This window comes from Plasmodium fragile (assembly GCF_000956335.1).
Source record: "Plasmodium fragile strain nilgiri unplaced genomic scaffold supercont1.3, whole genome shotgun sequence".
Lineage (NCBI taxonomy): Eukaryota > Apicomplexa > Aconoidasida > Haemosporida > Plasmodiidae > Plasmodium > Plasmodium fragile.
This window is the reverse complement of record NW_012192583.1, coordinates 467,058-485,650: the sequence shown is the minus strand read 5'-3', so window position 1 is coordinate 485,650 and position 18,593 is coordinate 467,058. Positions and strand designations below refer to the sequence as shown.

Genomic DNA, 18,593 nt, shown 5'->3' with positions numbered 1-18,593 from the left:
TTTTTTTTTTTTTTTTTTTTTTTTTTTTTTTCCTTTTTGCTGTTGAGTTGACACATGTTCCGTTTTGGTTTCCCTTTTTTTTCTCGTTCGCGCATCGCCTCTTTGGTCGATTATGCTAATACCATTTCCTACGAAACTCCATGTACCACCGTCCCCACCGGTAGTAAAAAAAAGGGCCCACGAAAAACACGTGACAGAATTTTAAAACAATGTTTGTAAAATATATGATAGGCGAAAAAGATTTGAAGAAAATGCATTCATGAACATTGTTTTTCTTTTCTTTTTTTTTTTTTTCCCCCTTTTTTCCGTTTTTTTTTTTGTAAGCGAAAAAAATGTCACGAGAAAATGAGATTTAAAGCGCGCTATGTTAACCTAGGTGTACTACTCCTGGTGTTTTTATTTTGCATGAACAAATGTAAGGGGTACATTCTGAACATAAATGTTGTGGATAAGGATGACCTGTTTATTTTTTTGTACAAAAATGAGCATTTGTTAGCGGCCAGTTACTACAATTTTAAGCCGTCGTATTTTTTCTCCGTCGAGGAAGGTACAAGCATGAGAGAGTAGGAGCCCTGGCGCACATGGGTGTGGTCCCAGATGTGTTGGCAGATCTGCTCCCCGCTCTACACGCGGAATACGTCAACATACTCCGCGCACGCCACTGTCACACTCACACTTGCACCTACGCATACGTATACACCTGCACATACGCATACGTATACACCTGCACCTACGCATACGTATACACCTGCGCATACGCATGCATACACCTACACTGACGCTCCCCCCCCCCCCCGCGCAGGCGAAATAAACATTGACATGACAATTGACTTCCGGGAGAACAAACTGGTGAAGAAAAAAAACAAAAACCAAGAAATATTGGCAAAGGCAAATAAAAACTCCATTAACATTCTGAACAACTTCAATGTGGACAGAGAGTATTTTCACAAAAAGGGAGTCACAACGAGCGAGGGAGACACAAAGGAGTCTCCTACCCTCACCAACGAAACATCGAGCTCGGAGTCGCACACAAATGAGTATATTCAAAATGAAGGAAGTACAGGGAGGAGCAACTACAAGTCGAATAATCTTTTCCTTGTTCTGATAACGGCGGACCAATGGCTCAATTACATTAGGATGAAGAACAAACTCGAGCCGTCCTTAAAGAACGAGGAGAATTATATTTTTACGTCTCATTTTAATTGCATTAAAAGATACCCATTAGAGGAAGGCACCATAAAAAAAAAAATACAAATTACCCAAAAGAACAGATATATGTTGTTCCTAATAAATAATAATAAATTAAAAATTGACTTGAAAGGAAATATCATTTTTTATGATTACAGGACAAAACATTTGTCTCATGATTTTCAGTTCATTCCAAATGTGCTTTACCTGACCACTTACATTTTGCTAGTTTTGGTTGTCATTCTTACATTATATTTTATTAAGTACCGAGAGAAGACGGACATTTTTATGATCCTCAATATGTTTTTTTTCCTCCTCTCCACATATTTTAATTATAAAAATGTGAACTTCATTCGGGAATGGGGTTACATGTACCTTTATTTCTGGTAAGGGGGAGACAGTGCCTGATCACCGTGCATACCCCTCAGCTTCATCCACGCACGCACGCACATATATATATGCTTATATATGTGTATCTTGTTTTATGTTCATACGTGTGCGTGTTTTTCCCTGCAGGGTGTCGGCAAACATTTTCAAGAAAATTCAAGAAATAATTTCCTTCATCATATATCTGCAGGTCTCCCTGGGTAAGGATGCACTCCTGCGGGGGGGTGATCTGTTCGCGGCAGTGTGTCACATAAGTAACTTGTTTTTTTTTTTTCTGCACGTTATATATATATATATATATATATTTTACATCCCTTTTGCCCCTCACCCAGGTGACATGTACATTCGAAGTCACCTAAGCCGAATAGAGATTCAGTTCATGATTTGTTTTTCCGTCATATCATTTTATACGGGCATATTTGAAATATTTCTGGGGAACTTCCAGGTATAGTGCGGCGTGCTTATCAGGCAGCAGTCCATTTGTGCGTATGAGCAAGCGAAGAGTGTTTTTCCATTCACGGCGTCCCGTTTATTCCGTCTATTCCCCACAGGCCCCGCGATACATACTACAAGCCTTCGCCTATCTGTTCATCTTCATTGCGATTAACTTCACGTCGACGTTCCTTTCGGTAAGTGCCAAGAGAAAGAGCGCGTCGCTTATTTTGAGCGCGCGGGTATTCTTACTGGCCCAGATGACCCAACGTGCTTTTCTCCCACCCCCGACCAACACACAAATCTATATGTGTTCACATTTTTTACACCGCTTTGCACACACACACACCCCGCGTACAGGCCCGCCTATCAGAAGAAAACTTATCCTTTCACGTCGCAGAGCTGTATAAGAAATATGACATTTATAAGTAAGTGGAGATGAGGCGCGTCGGGCGCAAAGAGGGGACCCCCCCCCCCGGCACTGCACACCACAGCGCAGCGCAGCACGGCATATATTAACCCTACTGTGCTGCTCACATCGTGCCCCCTTTTGGTCCTTCCCTGCCATCACGAGATGTTCTGCGCTCATGTTGTCATCAGTGCGACGCGGACTGTGCAAATGGGAAAAAAACACACTTTTCATTTCTCCCCTTTGTCATGCAATTTGTGATCCCCCTTGTCCCCCCTTGCTTAACAGAAAATATCGAGTCATATTCTTTGCCGTAATTCTGAAGCCCATTTTGTTGATTGTCTACAAAGTCCTGTGCCTGTCGCCGTCGAATATCGACCTGTACAGTTCGCACGAATTTTTGTATGTGTTTTTTGACATCACCTTCGACATTGTTTTATATGTCATAGTAAGTTAAGAAGAACGCGAGGTCGCCAACATGGACGGGGCATGTTGCGTTGGTTCATGCGTTTGTTGAAACGTTTGCTTTTCCCCTCTTGCTATTTCCCCTTACGCCTTGTGCACGAGCATGCGGTGACACATCTCCACTTTTTTTTTTTTTTTTTTTTTTTTTTATTAACCCTTGGTCTGATTTACCGAACTCCTTTGGTTAGCGCCCTGCATGGGCACCTCTCCATATGGCGATTGCTGCCGCCTTTTGTTCCCCCTCATTTGGAAAAGTGCGGGACGACCAAATGGAGACCCCGTGGCAGACGCACCTGTACCATTTGAGACAGACTAGCACGGCGAATACCCTCTTGACCCCGTTAATGTACCAAAAAGAGATATAAAAAAAACAAAAAAGAGGACAAGGAGAACAGTGTCCTTATCTGTGCGACAGCTAGCGCGGCCAGGGGTGTTGCTGAAGAGGCACGTGTTTTCTCACTGCACCGTTACCTCACGTCTTCCTTGCTCACCTCATCGGTTGTTGTCTTTTAATCTGCCCCCTTGTCCGCTCAGGTACAAACTCCATTTTCATTTTCTAAAACTGAGGCGTACGTTGAAATATTTAGGAAAATGTGTAATATACTATGCAAGCTCTTTGGGAAGGAGAAAAAGAATTCAGGTTTACGCTGACACAGATCATCTGAGAATCCTCCACTTGGCTTTAATTTCGTCCTGCGGTAAAGCCATCCAAATTGAGAAGATTGAAGTGAAAAAAAAAAAAAAAAATTTTTACATTCATTTGAAAGAGCGCACAAAGATAGGTGTATACAAATTGGTCATTTTCTTCTACTACCAAAATGGGGAAGAAAAAACGGAAGGCATTTACGCCACCAGTAATAGAAAATTAGTGAGGAAGAAAAAAAAATGTTGGGTGACCGCTGCTTCTGGGGGGAAAGACCCTACCGTGGAGGGACACAAAGAGAAGGGATTTTATTTTGTTCTTCCAAATGATGAGGCGAAAATTTTCCATTTTCATTTTAAAAAGGTAAAGTTTGAATGTAGAAGGAGGTACACATATATAAATACGTTTTGCGAATACTTTTACCTCCCTCTGGTATTTCCATGTCTGGTGTACAACAACCATAAGGCAAAATTTAGGCTCAAGGTTTCGTTTGAAATTGAGCTAATTGGAGGAAGCGCGGTTGAGTCAAGATGGGGTGAGCCCCCAATAAGAACAGGGGTGAACTTTTCTTTTACAAATGACAAGCACAACGATAAAAAGGCACCCACAGGGAGAAACACCCCTGTCCGTGTTGTAAGCCCATCACATTTGGTCGTCACCAATAGTAGGCTCAAGAGGGTGTATTACAGCCAGGAAGGCGGCGGACTCTACTCTTCACTTTGGAAGCATCTCCAGGGGGGGGCAAAGAGGCTGTGCAGAATCGCTTCTCAATGGAGGAGCACAGGAACATTGCGTGCGACTCTCTCAATGAGCAATGCGGCGAAAAAAAAGCACAGACTACACTCCCCAAGTGGTGGGGGGCATGCGAAAACACGATGGGAGTTGTACCAGCTGAGTAAGCGGCGGAAAAAACTCGCCACAACACCAACTGCAGGAACGAAATTGATAACGTACCAGTTTTGCGAGACGAGCAAAATTGCCACCTACACATTTTGCCTGTTCGCCGGTTTATACAAAAAATTAGAATTGAAGGTGAAAAGCATTTCCGTTTTTATATACATGGAAAAGGGAGGACCTACACAAAGTAGTCATGGAAAAAGCAGACAGGACTTTTTCGTGCACGTGGTGAAAGAAACACTAATGATGTATTTGAAGATACATGTCTTCCGTGCCAAGTTGGAAGAGAGTAAGTTCATCCAGTTCATGATTGTAAACACGTATAAATATGCAGGGGAGGAAAATCACAACTGTATCACTTTGTTGATCTCGCTGGTTGAGGGAAGTACACCCTGTAGAGAAGATAGAAATAATGTGAAGGTAGACTTTTACCAAAAGGTTTCATTAGTCAAACTAATTGTGCACGAAATTTTTCACTCCCTCTGGGGAAACTGCTTGTATTTTAAAAAGGCAAAATATTTATGGCTCAAAGAGGGACTTAGCAGATACTACGAATTAAGATTGTGTGAGTTTGTTTTATCTAAATTTAGTAAATTTGCTTGTTGTAGGTGGAAATTAACCCTGTGGTTTACTCTTGAATATCATTTTTATGTCCTCCTTGTGGACACTCTGAACGTGTATAACCACGCTTTGGACTTTGCAACAGGTGGAAAAAGAAAATGCAGAGAAGAAATGTACGCGAAGGATATTCACCATTTTTATAATGCACTAACTTACAACAAAGGAATGAACCTTTTCAAAATTATAAGCGTCATAACGCGACCCTACTTTTCCCTCATCATGAATTTACTCTTTTACACATTTTACAATCGTTCCATAAATTTTAGAAAATTTTTTAAATTCTTTCACTTTTTTTTTCGCCTTTTTCATGTGAAGCCATTTTTTCTCAACCGCAATGGGTATGAAAAGTGTGCACGTGCTGTGAAGGCACTCATTAGAAGGAAAAGAAAATTCTCATATCGTCAACACGATCGAGTTGTTGGTGGGGCGCTGAGGTCTACGCTCCGGAGGGGGCGCGTACAACGTGACAAAGCAGAACAGTGTGCGAGCCAGGAGACAGTGTGTGGCGCTTTCTTTACCCACCTTTTGAGCTCCTTTTTGAAGCGCCCCTTTAAGAAGCGCTTCCAGGCCTACTGCATAGAGGAGGCTATCAATCATGGAAGCAGGCCAATCCGAAGTTCAAAATGGAAGAGAGCTTGTGGGGTAAGGATATACAACAGAGGAAGAAAAAACAGAAGAGAGAAAATAACATCATGGGGGAGCGTCCAGTCACCAACCTTCAGAAAAATACCTCAAAAGGCGGTCTCTTCCAAAACAGAAGCCACTTCCAAAAAACGCAGTTACCCCTTGGAGGAGATAGTGCAAACATACATAAAAGCAGTTGGGCCGCCTAAAATATTTTTGAAGTTTTTTAAAAATAAAAATAAATTACTCATAACGCAGAAGCATTTCTACTATGACAATTACGAGCAGACATTTAAAGAGACGCATGTGCTTTTCCACGTGCCACTTATTTTCACGGTGGGACGTAAAGTGTACAAGGTGCTTTTAACGAGGAGGTATGCCCTGATAGATGTTCTAAGGGAAAATGAAAAAGACCTTTGTGAAACAAAAACGAATCAATTAAATGATGATCAAAAAACATTCACCATGAATTCAAGAAATGTCTCGTACTTTTCTTTCCACTTTGTTGATATATTTTCTTTTGAATTTATTTTAAATTCGATAAAGCATAACCTATGTCGTAAGGCGGACATAATTCACGTAATCACAAATGTTTTTCTGGGTCTTTTGGTACGCCTAAATAGTTTGAAGCAGGTGCGGCATTTAAACTCTTTGATTTCTAGGCAGGTGTTCTTGGTAAGTCAGTTTCCCAGTCGCCCTTGTGACGATTTTTTTTTCACGTGTATGCATATGCTTATAAATATGTACACCTCAATATGCCTACTTATATAAACAAAAAACCGTTCGTTTATTTACCCCCACCCCTACCTCAAGTTGTACAAACTTTTTAAAGAAACGAGACACACAAAGGGAGAAGTGCACACCGTTGGGATGATCCTATGCGAGGAATTCTTCAAGTGTTATGCCCATTTTAGCTCACACTTCACCAAAATTGAAGACCGGAAATTGAAGATAGAAATAAACAGGGAACTAAGATCCTGCGAAGAGTTCAATTATCTGCGTGACGAAGTTGAATTTGTATTTAAAGACTTCAGGAATTACTTGTCCAAGATTTTTTTTTTCTACAAGGAATCTATCAGTGAGCTGTTGTGATATGTGCCCCTCGGGGGTACAGATGTTCCACACGGAGAGAAAGGGTTCACACGGTTGAGTTTTATGAGGACACTTTCCACCCACGATGCGCAACAGCGGGGAGGACAGGGAAAATATTATTGCCCCATGTTGGAGATATCCCACAGATAGTTTTACGCAAAACGGAAAAAAAATGAAAAAAAAAAAAATTCCGTTTTTTTTCTTCGCAAAGGTAACTGATTTACACAACGATGCAGTCGTCACTCACCTACAGCGCAAATGTGAAGCTGCTTGTTTCGTCAATATTTGATATGGACCTGTCCGAGGCCGGCCTCGTTCGCAGGGTCTTCATGATGCTGTAACTTATGTGCCTCACTTGATTTATCTTGATGAACAGATTGCCCATGCCTCCGATTTTTTTCCCGTTCGTGAAGTAAATACCGTAGTATCCGTATCCTGTACAAGTGCAGGTGTTTTACGTAATTTTTTCTTCATTTTTTTTGTCATTTTTTGTTGTCCTTTTTTTTTGTCCTTTTTTTGTCATTTTTTTTGTGTGTCTTAGGGGTGGGAGCTCCCATTTCTTTCGCGCGCAAGTTGGCAGAACAGACCCCCATTTACCCTGCCGAAGCTCTCGCCTTACCGGTGCCCGTCAACTTCTGAATCAAATTTCTGCTGCTCGTGATAACGATGTAGTGCTTGCAGTCGTTGTAGGTCATGAGGCAATAGCTTATGAAGTTGTATATGTAGCTGTTGACCCAGTTCCTTTCTTCCTCCGAATTGGTACCTTTGCTGGACGTTATGCCTTCACGGGAGTGCCATAGCCCACGCGGTCCACGCGCGGGTGCACATGTAGCAAGTTGTACAGATAAGCAGCCGCGTAGATATGCAGTAGCGCATACATATACAGGTGCGTATGTGTACGCCTGTGGGCTCACTTGCGTGGACAAACCACATGGACCTTTACCTATTTCGCTCCGGATGTTGCCGTCATTCTTTTTCACGTAGGCCTTGACATACTTGGAAATGTCTGAAATAAAAAACTTGTGCATAATTTTCTCAAACTTTAGCTTGTCCTTCTCATTCTTCTCCTTGCAGTGGTGAGACAATTCCTCTGCGTAATCGTAGTCCACTTTTTCCGATCTTATATGCGCGCTGCGGGCATTGTGACATTCAAAATGTTCGGAGGAATCGTATGTTGGATCTGTTTCACACTTGTCACATTTTGTGGTAAACGATTTTTCAATGCTTAGGAGTTCCCACACACACTGAGACATGGTGCGCACGTGAGAGAGGAAAAGGGGGTTCTATGCAACTGGAGATGCGCCTAACAAGTTGTTACTGCTACGGAATAGGCAAAAAAATGGCCATATCAGAGCAGCTCAGGAAAGAGTCTATATATTATGAACAGGTCAGGTGGCTAGCTATTTTTCATTGTTGAAAAAAAAAAAAAAAAAAAAATTCGGGACAGTTTTTTTTTTTTATTTCTCGCAAACAGGCACTTTAAATGAATAATTCATCAAACGACGTGAAAGACAAATAGTCATAAATATTTTGATAAATACAATGAAAAAGTTAATGAGGAAGCAAAACTATTGTTAATTAAATGAACATTTGCAGTGTCCAATTTGCACACAAATTGGAGTGGGTGAGGGTTTGAAAAGGGGCGTGAAAATGTATAGAGAGGCGGGACATTGCAAATGTAGTTAAAGGGGTCCCACTTAAAAAAAATATAACACAAAATGGGATAGGATAAGATGGGATACACCATATGATAAAGGTGCGATAAGTTAGGACATTATGTGATAAAATGTGATAATATACGATAAGATATGCTTACATAAACACATGCACATTCGCATACACATAAAACGAACGTTTCAGGAGGCCTTTAAACTGTCCGATCATTCACAGTTCCTCGTATGTGTCGAAAAGTTGTTCATCGTCCAAATTGATGTTAAGGAATTGCTGTATGTCTATATTGGTATTGGTCTAAAAAAAAAAAAAAAAAAACACTCCAGTTGAACGAGGCCTGGAGCATGCTCATCGGCTAACTACTTAGCACTTAGCTGAAGTGGTGCGTTTATTAAAAATTCCCCATAATTTTGGAAGACGCCGTCGCTACTATTTATGCAAACTTATGCACTCTTTTTTATCCCTTTTACCTGTTCGCAAATCCACGAAATCATCCTTTCCACGGTCCTCGGTCCGCTTTATTTGATGGGCGCCTTCTTGTTCTCTTTCGTGTATAGGTAAATGGTGGGGTATCCTTCTGCGGCAGGACATGAACGGGAGATGGTCGAATGTGCACGTGGGTGATTTGGACGGGGAAGCACTAAGGGACATACATATGTACGCGTAGAAATGCGGATAAACGAAATATCGTCGCGCACACTGTGAATGAGGGGTGGAAGTGGCCTGATTTGCTCGTGCGATCCTCGTCTACTGCACATATTCACGACACATGCACGCATGTTACACCTCACCCCGCCCCCTACATCACTCACCGATGGGCACGTCGTATATCTCGTTGTTGACAGCGTCGATTTTGCTAATGACCACGTCGTTCTTATAGTCCTTGAATTGTTTTCTGTATATCTTGAGTCTCTTTCCGATTTCCCTATACACAGGCTCGAATTTGTAGCAATGGCCGCACCAGGGCGCGTAGTAAAGCACCACAACGTGCTTGGTGCTGTCAAACACGTATTCGTTGTAGGTGGCAGCAACGATTATTTTTATGTATCCGTGGTTGAATTCGTCGGGAAGCGCTCTCTCACTCTTTCGGTAAAAGTGCTTCTTCTCGTTGAGGTAGCCTTGGATGAACTGATCCATGCTCTGTGGGGGCGCATACGGGAAAAAGCGTGTAAAAAACAAAATGTGCATATGTGAGTAATTGCGCGCCAGGGTGTAACTCGGTTCGTGTGCACTTCAGTGTGTGTGTGTACGTCAACGCATATACTTGGCGCTGTTCTCCCCCTACCTGCTCATTTATGTCTATGTCGTCGCTGATGGGCTTGTACTTGTACGGAACGGTGATGTGATTCTTGAACTCGGTGATTCGCATGACCGGCTTTTGGACCCGCTCGATGAGTAACTCGTTGAGGAGCCTCCTCTCGTTCACATCCTTATTCCCCGACACAGAAAAGGTGATATTGGGGTACTTCTTCGCACACTTTATAATATCTGACTTGTTGAGGTCATTTATATCGTTGTGTAGGATAAAAAAAGTAACCGTATCATTTGAAAAAAAAAGGGGAAAATAATCTTCACAGAATTTAATAACCAAGGGTTCGGTTTTTTCCTGTAACCATTTTGTTAGTTCCTGTTGTTTTTCCTGCACGGAGTATTGAGGATTGTACAAATTGCCCACACTATCATCAATCAAATAAAAGTATTGATCAACATCATCATTTTTGAATAAAACTCCATACATGTCTTTGCCTTTTAAGTCTTCTAAATTAAAATGATATTTTTCTTGCATCACTTGATTTTCAAAGTATGAGATAATACTAGGGTCAGTAATGGAGAAGCAGAACGTATTCCCTATTAGGGTATATATGTGTACTAGCTCTTTTAGCAAACGGGTGTCCTTCTCATTTCTGTTGATAAAGAATAAAATTGAATTATTATACTCATCCAGTTGAAGGAACGTGTGTAATTTATTTTTATTTTCAATCGAGTATACACTCTCACCAAGGTATTCATATATCCAATGTATTATGCTTTTAATATGGTTCACTCCTTTGTACTGATGTTTCTCATTTTTTTTTAACATAAAAAGGGCAGGGTAACTATAAACAGAAAGTTTGTCAATTACAGTATTATACACAGCAGCGTTCATTTTGGCTACCTTTACATTGCCATCATATTTTAAAAGATTCGAAATGGTCTGTACATTTTCGAGTAGCGAACTGGATCTTTCAAACCAGTGTGTGTATACAATTAGGAAGGTAAAAATTTATCATCATTTAGAATCTGCTCCAGATCGGTCATGTCTACCGACATTATTCTGCTTTCCTGCTCTCCATCGTGGCTCGTTTTACATGTGTTGATTATGATTAGGATGCATAGTAGTAGCTTGATTATTTTCATTTTTTCCCCTTTTTTTCTGCGTTTTGGTGATAGGCACCCTGAATTTGTATAGTCGTGGTGGTATATTCCTCGTGGAGCACTTTTTCACCAAATGTGTTTTGAAGTTAATTCTTGACTGCCTAACACACCAGTGGGCGCCTCTCTATAAAGGAGCAATACGCGGTTCACATAGACATCCGTCCGCACCTCCCTGGGGCACACTTTTCCCGGGTCACTTCTTCCCCCCCCGGTCACCACCTATGCGCGATTAGCATATAAAGTACGATCGCGTCGAACTTATTTCGGAATGCACCCATCCATACGACTAACCCCACAGCATGGGGATGCGCTAACAAACTATGTCAGGTGAACCCTCTGTGCACTTCACCTTCGTGCCGCTACGCGACAGGAGAAAAAAATATATAGGCAAATTGGTCCTTACCCTTTTGGAAAATTTTCAGCAATGTTTACACAAATTATGTGGAACAAAAAAAATGTATATATATTTCTCTGAAGAAACACACCATGTCCGTTATCGCTACATGTCATTCATGGTGCAGTTGCTGCCCGTTTTATTTTGTTCTAATTTGTGTGTATCGTTTTATGCCACTTGGGAAAACCCGCATGTCATTCATAATTTCCGTCACGCGGTGTCTGAGAGTCATTTCATGCGAGTTTACCATTTAGCAAGGAAGGGAAAAAAAAAAAAAAAAAAAAAAAAAAAAAGAACATGGGGGGGTGGAAATGGTGTAAATCACCGCGCGGGGGCAGAAAAACGTGTTTAGCGGGGCACACTTGGCAAGACTCACATCCATGAGAACCGCACCGCAGACGGAACCGCGATTACTCAAGGAGGAATCAACGGGGGAAGTTCATCCGGAGGGGCAAACCTTTCCCCTGTTCAAGGACCCATCTTTAGTTTTTTCCATGACGCAGGAATGTCATTTTAAGACAAATTTTTCTAGTAGTAAAAAAAAGGGGGCAGAAAAGGGAAAATAATTCACCAAAATATGTGTCCTGTTTGACGGCAAGGAAAAGCGGCAAAAGGGGAAACACGCGAAAAAATGGCGGAAAAACAGGAATAAATGGAAAAAGGCTACCAAGAGGGGAAAATTCCTTTCGTTATTTCATATATACAGCAATTTGCTTAGATAAGCATTTGGATCCGCTGAGCGGTCGGGAAATTCTCAGCAGCAAGAAAAATACGAGCACGCGCAGTGAGCACCTTCATGTGGCGACATAAATTCGCGCCATGAGATGTTCACCATGGGGCAATTGACCATAGGGCAGCCGATCACCAAGCTTCCGCTTCGCCGGCCAAATGTGCCCCACACAATTCTGGGTACGTACGGATATGCGAACCTGTGCTAATACACACGGAGGGAACACTTGGCTGATGCGAACGCGCTTGTTCAAAATGAGCAGCACATAGGGGAAGGGGGGAAAGAAGAAGAAAAAAAATTTTCACAAAGGGAACAACGAAAAGGGGGAACACCTGCATATATACACATGAATGGCGTGAGTGTATGCTGAAGGCGGGGGGAACAAAGAAAGCGGGTCCCTGGGAACACACGTTAATGAGTTCCTACTTGTGTGTTTACTTCCACAGTGCATGCCGCGCGATTGCCCAGGGAACTCCACAGAATGCGAGGACTAAAAGAAGATCGCCCGCTTCGAACTAACCCTATATGATGCGGCTGATCGGCCTTTCTACATGGGCCCCCCTCCTCATTATAACCTGCAAAGCTTTGCAAATTCGGAACAGTTGCTTCATCCCTAGTTACCAAAATGTGCGTCCCATCGGAAGCAGCGGCGATGAACAGCTGTACACACGAAGCTGCTTCGGTAGTAATCGCCGCCCCAGTAGGAGCAAAACAGGGGAGCAGAACAAATGGATCGTGTTCAGCAAAGATGACGAGATAAAGGAAACAAGCAGACCACAAGAGCCGGACGATGATTATAAAATGGCCAGAAGGAAAAACTTTATAAAAAAGTATCAAGTGACAAGGGAAGAAGTAGAGGCCTACATAGAACAAATGAAGAAAAACTCAAGTAGTGGATATGAACCTCAATTTCCGAAGGACGTTTTTAGGACCCCAGATGGATTAACAAATGTAATTTTGGATTATAAATATAAAAATGATAATTTAAAGATTCACAATTATTACTCTTTTTTTATGTACTTTTTAAAAAAGCTAGCTGAGCAAGCGGAAAAAAAAAAAAAAAATCTAAATGAACCTAATGGACAAAATGGCGAAAAAGACCAAACGGATAGAGACCCACTAATTAGCGTACAAGATTTTCTCTTCCTAAAAAAGAAGGGATTCTTTGAAGGAGAGTTGTACACGTGGAAAAATTGGGTTCTTCTCAATCGAGGAGAGTGGGAAGATTACATCGGCTACGGAGAAGTAGACAAAGAAAAAGAATACGAAATAGAGACGCTGCGAAAAATGGTAGAGCCCAAGATGAAGAGAATGCCCATAGAATACTGGGGGAGCTTTAGGGCAATCGACTTTAATGTGAATCATTACCCGATTTACAAAAAGTTGTATGACTACTTTGACAAGATTAGTGTGAGTGGTAACGAGCCGAATGAGAAATTTTACCCCTTCCTTTTCTACCCTCGGTTCGGCGTGCGCAGAGATAGGTCCGGGCTGGGTTACGGGGATGCCCAGTTTTTCGGCAACTACGGGGACATCTACAAAAAGCGCGAGGAACGTTTGCGCAGGTTGCGCGGTGTGGGAAGCGTGGGCGGCAGCGTGGATGCTGGTGTTGGCCGTGCTGGTGAAGAGGGTGTGGACACATCGGGCGAGAGTGAAAGTGTGGTGCACTCCAGCGTGCACCGGGAAAGTTTCATAGACAAATACGACTTTGGGCCAAACGACATCAAAGTGGAGGAAGCGACAGACATAATCAAGTACCCACAGAACGGCAGGCTCTACCAAAAGTTCTACATAGGACCCCTAAACATAACCGATGGGCACACCTTTGGCACTCTATTAAAGTACGTCTGTCAGACTCAGATATATGGGTACGCCATAGTCGCCATTAAAGTCCACAATATGAACGAAGACACCAGAATTGACAACGTGCAGGAGGACCTCCTAGAAATTGCTCTCAATTTATCAGACGTGTGTATATACAGCAAAGAAATAAATGTTGAGAGCAACGTGCGCCTCATTTTTAAAGGACCCTTGATGCTAGTAGCAGGGATGATACCCATGCCGTCTCACCTACAAGTAGTTAATAAGGAGCAGTATATCTGCACACTGAAAGAAGATGGTTACTTAGACATTTCAATAAAAATTGAATATGGAAAAGGTCACTGGCTAACATACGAGAAAGGATTATATAAAAGGGAACTGGGTTCGGATAATGAATGTATGAAAAAAAGACCAGTGAAGGAAGTTATTGAGAAGAATTATATGCCTATAAGTGCTAGCTTTGGTAGCTGCCGTATGGTACGTATGGCTGTACATAAAATCGCTACTAAATATTGGTGTGAAGAGAGGTGTGAGTTTACCGACCCGAAACAAATGCTTGTAATAGAAATATGGAGCGACAATAGGATGCTGCCGAAAAATGTGTTGCTGTATGGAATTAAAAATATAAAAAAGATTTTGAGAAAGTTCAGGGAGATGATCATTTCCGACACAGACTTCCCATGCGATGTGGAGCACGAGGAGCTAAAGAAGCTGTGGCCCGCCATTGACCGGTACAAATTTTTGCAGACCAAGCAGAAGATGGAGGGAGGCCCACCCATCCACGACGTAGACGCGGACACTGATAGCAGCGGCGTGGGTAACGCGAGTAGTGAGCGCGACGCGCTGGAGCCACACAACCAAATGGGTAGCCAAAACCTGCTTGACTCATTTTCGCAAAAGCTCGTGGACCCGGACAATTTCCCCAAGCACTCAAATATCGTCCTTCCGCTGGAGGACACGCCGCCGCCCTACCTGGACACCCTGGAGTGGCTAAAAAGGGAAGTGAAAAAAGACAGAATTCGCAAGAAGAGGAAGAGTTCCGAGAAAAAAACTTCCAAAGCGTCTAACAGGCGTACCTTCGATTATGACGACTACCTAGACGACAGTTTGGGCGACATACTCGACGAGGGTTGACTGTGTGGAGTACAAGGCTGTAGTGATGAACACGTTGTGCTCTTCCCACGTTTAGTTGCCCTACCTTTTTTGTAATAACCGAAGCGGAGTGGATAATGCGCCATATTCTACATTAGTGCATTTCCCTCTTGTCCTATCATTTCTCCCTTTCGTGGTGCCCCAATGGCACATTATCTTCTATCCCCCAGAGATGCTCAAAAAAAAAGGGGAATCCTTTCTTGTTTATGTGTTGGAGAGGTTGTTAGTTGTCCACTTCCACCATTAGCACTTTTTCCCATTTTAATTCGAGCTTTTGTTAAATTTGAATTTTTTTTTTTTTTTTTTTTTTTTTTTTAAACAACCCGTTGGGTATTCCCCAATTAACGTTTCCTACAATCCATGTGGAAAAGAAAGCGTGAAACGAAACAAAAATAAAAAAAGAAGCAAGTGAATACATTGCACAGGGTGACAATGCGGCCAAGAGGCGAAGAGTGCCTCCACCGTTTGGCACATTCGTCAGCACACATGCGTACAGACAGAGAGATACACGTGGCCGCACGTGTATAGAGCCTATTTCCGTGCGAGATATAGCTGTACCCAATCGGGTGAACCAACCCGCTAGGTCCCCTGTTCCCCGTCCTGCAGCAATTTCTCCCATATGTATTTAAAAGCCCCCATTTTGGGCATGACCAAATTGATGTGCTTCTGGCCCTTTTTGTAATCGCCAGTTATCACCCAGTACGCGTCTCCGTAGTTTATCTTCCCACATAGCTAAATGGGAGAAAAAAAAAAAAAAAAAAAAAAATTACAAAATGGCTAGCTCAAATGTGTTGTAGTTGCTGTGCACAACTCCTAACTGCGTGAGATAAAACGCCGCTGCACGCTTCGAGTCTTTTCCTTTACAAAGGTCTACCTTATGATTTAGCAGAAGGACTTTGCTGCCACTCTTGAGGACTTCCAACTTGATGTGGTCATTTCCAAATTGAAAGAGGACATCTTTGTGATCGGTTTCTTCAGTGCGGCAAAAAAAAAAAAAAAAAAAAAAAAAATTACGCAATGGCTGTGTATATATATGTACGTATTTGCACACACAAACCATTTTGCACCGGGCTACATGGCTAAATCTTCGCCATTCCGTGAGGGGCAAATGCGTTCGCCCTCTGTCTTTTTTTTTTTTCTTCTTCATGACTCCCCCCCGCTTACCTTCAGAAATGGGGATATTTAACTCGAGGTGATCCAGCGATTCTCTCCAGTCAAACCTGCGCGGTGGAGGTAATGTTGTGGTGTGCGCGAGAGCTCTTTGTTCTCTTCGCTCTATTCGCAACATGCACAAAACAACAACATACAAATGCTGTGGCAGAAAAAGCGTAAAATAGTTATTCCTTACTGGTCAGCGTTGAGCAACCTACACTGCTCATATGGCATGTGCATAAGTCCCTTGTACTGAGGATTGTTTAAAAAAAGGGAAAAAATAAAATAAATGAATAACCCACATCACGTATCTATTTATGCACGCCTCCTAACCCATTCACGCACCTTCATCAAAGTCTTCGCGGTGTCCTTGAATGGCGTCTCTGAATTCTCCGGGTCTTTCATGGAGTTAATTTTATCCAAAATGTTTTTCATGTTTAATTTTTCCTCAGGATAATTCACATCGTCAATTTCATCAAAAGTTTGTTCAATTTTTTTCATCATGTTATATTCTTTCTTCACATCTTGGTTATCCTGTTCACTTAGATCTGTATTGTAAAATGCTTTTCTCACGGAGGTCTTAAGATTGGTGTCCGTGTTGTTAATTACGCCTTCCACATCGTGCATGTCCATTTGCTCTTCTGCTTTTTTCATCCCTTGGGCTTCCTTTTCTTCTTCCTCTAAGTTCCTGCGCTGTTGGGGTACGCCATTTGTATGGGGCGGTGAAACACACGTGGTGTGTCATCGCATATGTTTGTTTGGCCCGCTCGCGCGTGACGTGACGCTCCTACCCCTATGCGTGAGGGCTACACCTGCGTAATCATTTGGGACACGCACAAAAGCAGGAGCTAACGAAGCAGCGGATTTACCTCCACCTCCTTGTATAGATTCAGAGACTCATCCCCGTATTTCCCATCCTCTAGGTCTTTCACGAGATTCTACAGAAGAAAGAAAAGAAAAAGAAAATCCCAATGAGGGGTGGAGGGGGCTAAAATGGGGCGATGAAATAAATGCACTACGTCGAACCGATGCCACTTGTTTTGAACAAATAGACACATCCACGAGCACCATTTTGGCTAAGACGCAGTGGAAAAAAAAAAAAATATATAATAGTATTCCCCAAAACTCTCATACGAATAGTGCCTATTGCCACTTTTCCATTTTTACCTCCAGTTCAATTCCAAATGCAGCGTCCTCCTCTTGTTCCTTCTCTGTCGGGGTACATCTGATCTTGTTCTGCGTGGCCCCAGTGGGAGGCTTTCTCTTTCGAATGGGGGCATACAAAAAAGGGTCACATAACTGCCTATCTAGATACAACACGGAGTTGATTATTTTCCTGTTATGTGTCCCTTTGTGTGTGTGGAGGGAGTGTACAGAGTGGGCTGTCTTCCACTGAAGCGTGAACAGGGCGCTCAGAAGAATTATTATTTTGTTCAATAATTGCGGCATAATTTTCTCTGCCTCTGATGGCCTTGTTGTTGCCTTCAGAGGCATGTAGAGGGAAAAGATATACAGACCGAGAGATAAAATATGCAAGCGTTTACAAGTTAGTTTCACATCTCAGCAAGAATAGGGGCAAAGGAAAAAAAAACACATGCTGGTTCAACCCATCAGCCAAAGCATCTTACGCAGGATTTTTAAACAAAACGTTACGAAGCTGTCTCCTTCGTGCGTTACACTATTCCGGGTGAGACCATTCAAATGTGTGTATTTGGGTGTGTCGTCACGTATAGTGATGGTGCTGATTTATGGATATAGTCGAACCCTCTTCCTTTTCCTTTTGTATCACTCCTTCGGTGTTCCCCTTCCCACGATGCTGAGGGGGCTTCCTTCCCTTTTGGCATTTCTGTGGTTATTTAGATCATAACTATCCGCTGCTGTCCAATCTGCCCTCAACTGGTGGAAGGCAGCAGAGGTCGGGCAAGGGGGTTCATCCACTTGGGTTATTCGAAATGAAGGAAGTAAACTATCTGGGGATGGTATAACATAAAAAAAAAAAAAAAAAAAAAACAGAACAGCTATATGCTTTTATTTCTTTCTCCCTTTTTTTATACACCCATTGTGCAATTTTGATTATGCTCTCCTATATACGGAGTAATTTTACCTTTGTTCGTGGGCTATGTAAAGCGGGTCGCATCTGCACGTGGGTATTCGGCTGCAGGGAAGAGTGCACCCACATCGAGGGTCATAAAAAGAGGAAAGAAGATTTACCCTTTGGCACAACTGTGTGGATATTGGCGTCGCGAATTGAAGCGCCCAGCTTTCCATTTTTAAAAGAGAACCGCTTGTGCATTAAACTGACGGGGAAACACTCCCCTCTTGTAGTCCTTGCGCACGCGTGGGGGTGGAAGAAGTTATAATTACTGTTCGTGAAACTTTCCTAGCGCTGCAAAAAAGCAACTACACGTTTAGGGCCCTGTTCTGCGTTTTCATTTCTGACTTGTTGCAATTGCGTGTTGAGGCTTTGCGGAAGCTGGAAATGATTCGTTTGGCGTTACGA

General features: G+C 42.4%; 5 protein-coding genes across 5 annotated transcripts; 2 read left to right on the top strand and 3 right to left on the bottom strand.

The window, feature by feature from the left end:
• Positions 1-345: 345 nt before the first annotated feature.
• Positions 346-6,758, top strand: AK88_00427 (uncharacterized protein; the record flags this gene model as incomplete). Its single annotated transcript, XM_012478078.1, has 10 exons — positions 346-547; positions 803-1,574; positions 1,705-1,775; positions 1,908-2,020; positions 2,127-2,204; positions 2,368-2,435; positions 2,705-2,864; positions 3,169-3,227; positions 3,416-6,341; positions 6,480-6,758. 10 exons carry the CDS (start codon positions 346-348, stop codon positions 6,756-6,758), a joined length of 4,728 nt encoding a protein of 1,575 aa, XP_012333501.1.
• A 247-nt stretch (positions 6,759-7,005) lies between these two features.
• On the bottom strand, positions 7,006-8,011 carry AK88_00426 (uncharacterized protein; the record flags this gene model as incomplete). The annotated part of the gene is made up of 3 exons (XM_012478077.1): positions 7,006-7,193; positions 7,378-7,539; positions 7,702-8,011. The coding sequence occupies 3 exons, from the start codon at positions 8,009-8,011 to the stop codon at positions 7,006-7,008; spliced, it is 660 nt and encodes a 219-aa protein (XP_012333500.1).
• Positions 8,012-8,947: 936 nt separating this feature from the next.
• On the bottom strand, positions 8,948-10,826 carry AK88_00425 (uncharacterized protein; the record flags this gene model as incomplete). Its single annotated transcript, XM_012478076.1, has 4 exons — positions 8,948-9,006; positions 9,242-9,569; positions 9,715-10,651; positions 10,738-10,826. 4 exons carry the CDS (start codon positions 10,824-10,826, stop codon positions 8,948-8,950), a joined length of 1,413 nt encoding a protein of 470 aa, XP_012333499.1.
• Positions 10,827-12,493: 1,667 nt separating this feature from the next.
• On the top strand, positions 12,494-14,923 carry AK88_00424 (uncharacterized protein; the record flags this gene model as incomplete). The annotated part of the gene is made up of 1 exon (XM_012478075.1): positions 12,494-14,923. The coding sequence occupies one exon, from the start codon at positions 12,494-12,496 to the stop codon at positions 14,921-14,923; it is 2,430 nt and encodes an 809-aa protein (XP_012333498.1).
• Positions 14,924-15,520: 597 nt separating this feature from the next.
• On the bottom strand, positions 15,521-17,587 carry AK88_00423 (uncharacterized protein; the record flags this gene model as incomplete). The annotated part of the gene is made up of 7 exons (XM_012478074.1): positions 15,521-15,673; positions 15,816-15,913; positions 16,106-16,161; positions 16,290-16,345; positions 16,439-16,786; positions 16,963-17,031; positions 17,261-17,587. 7 exons carry the CDS (start codon positions 17,585-17,587, stop codon positions 15,521-15,523), a joined length of 1,107 nt encoding a protein of 368 aa, XP_012333497.1.
• Between the last annotated feature and the right edge of the window lie 1,006 nt (positions 17,588-18,593).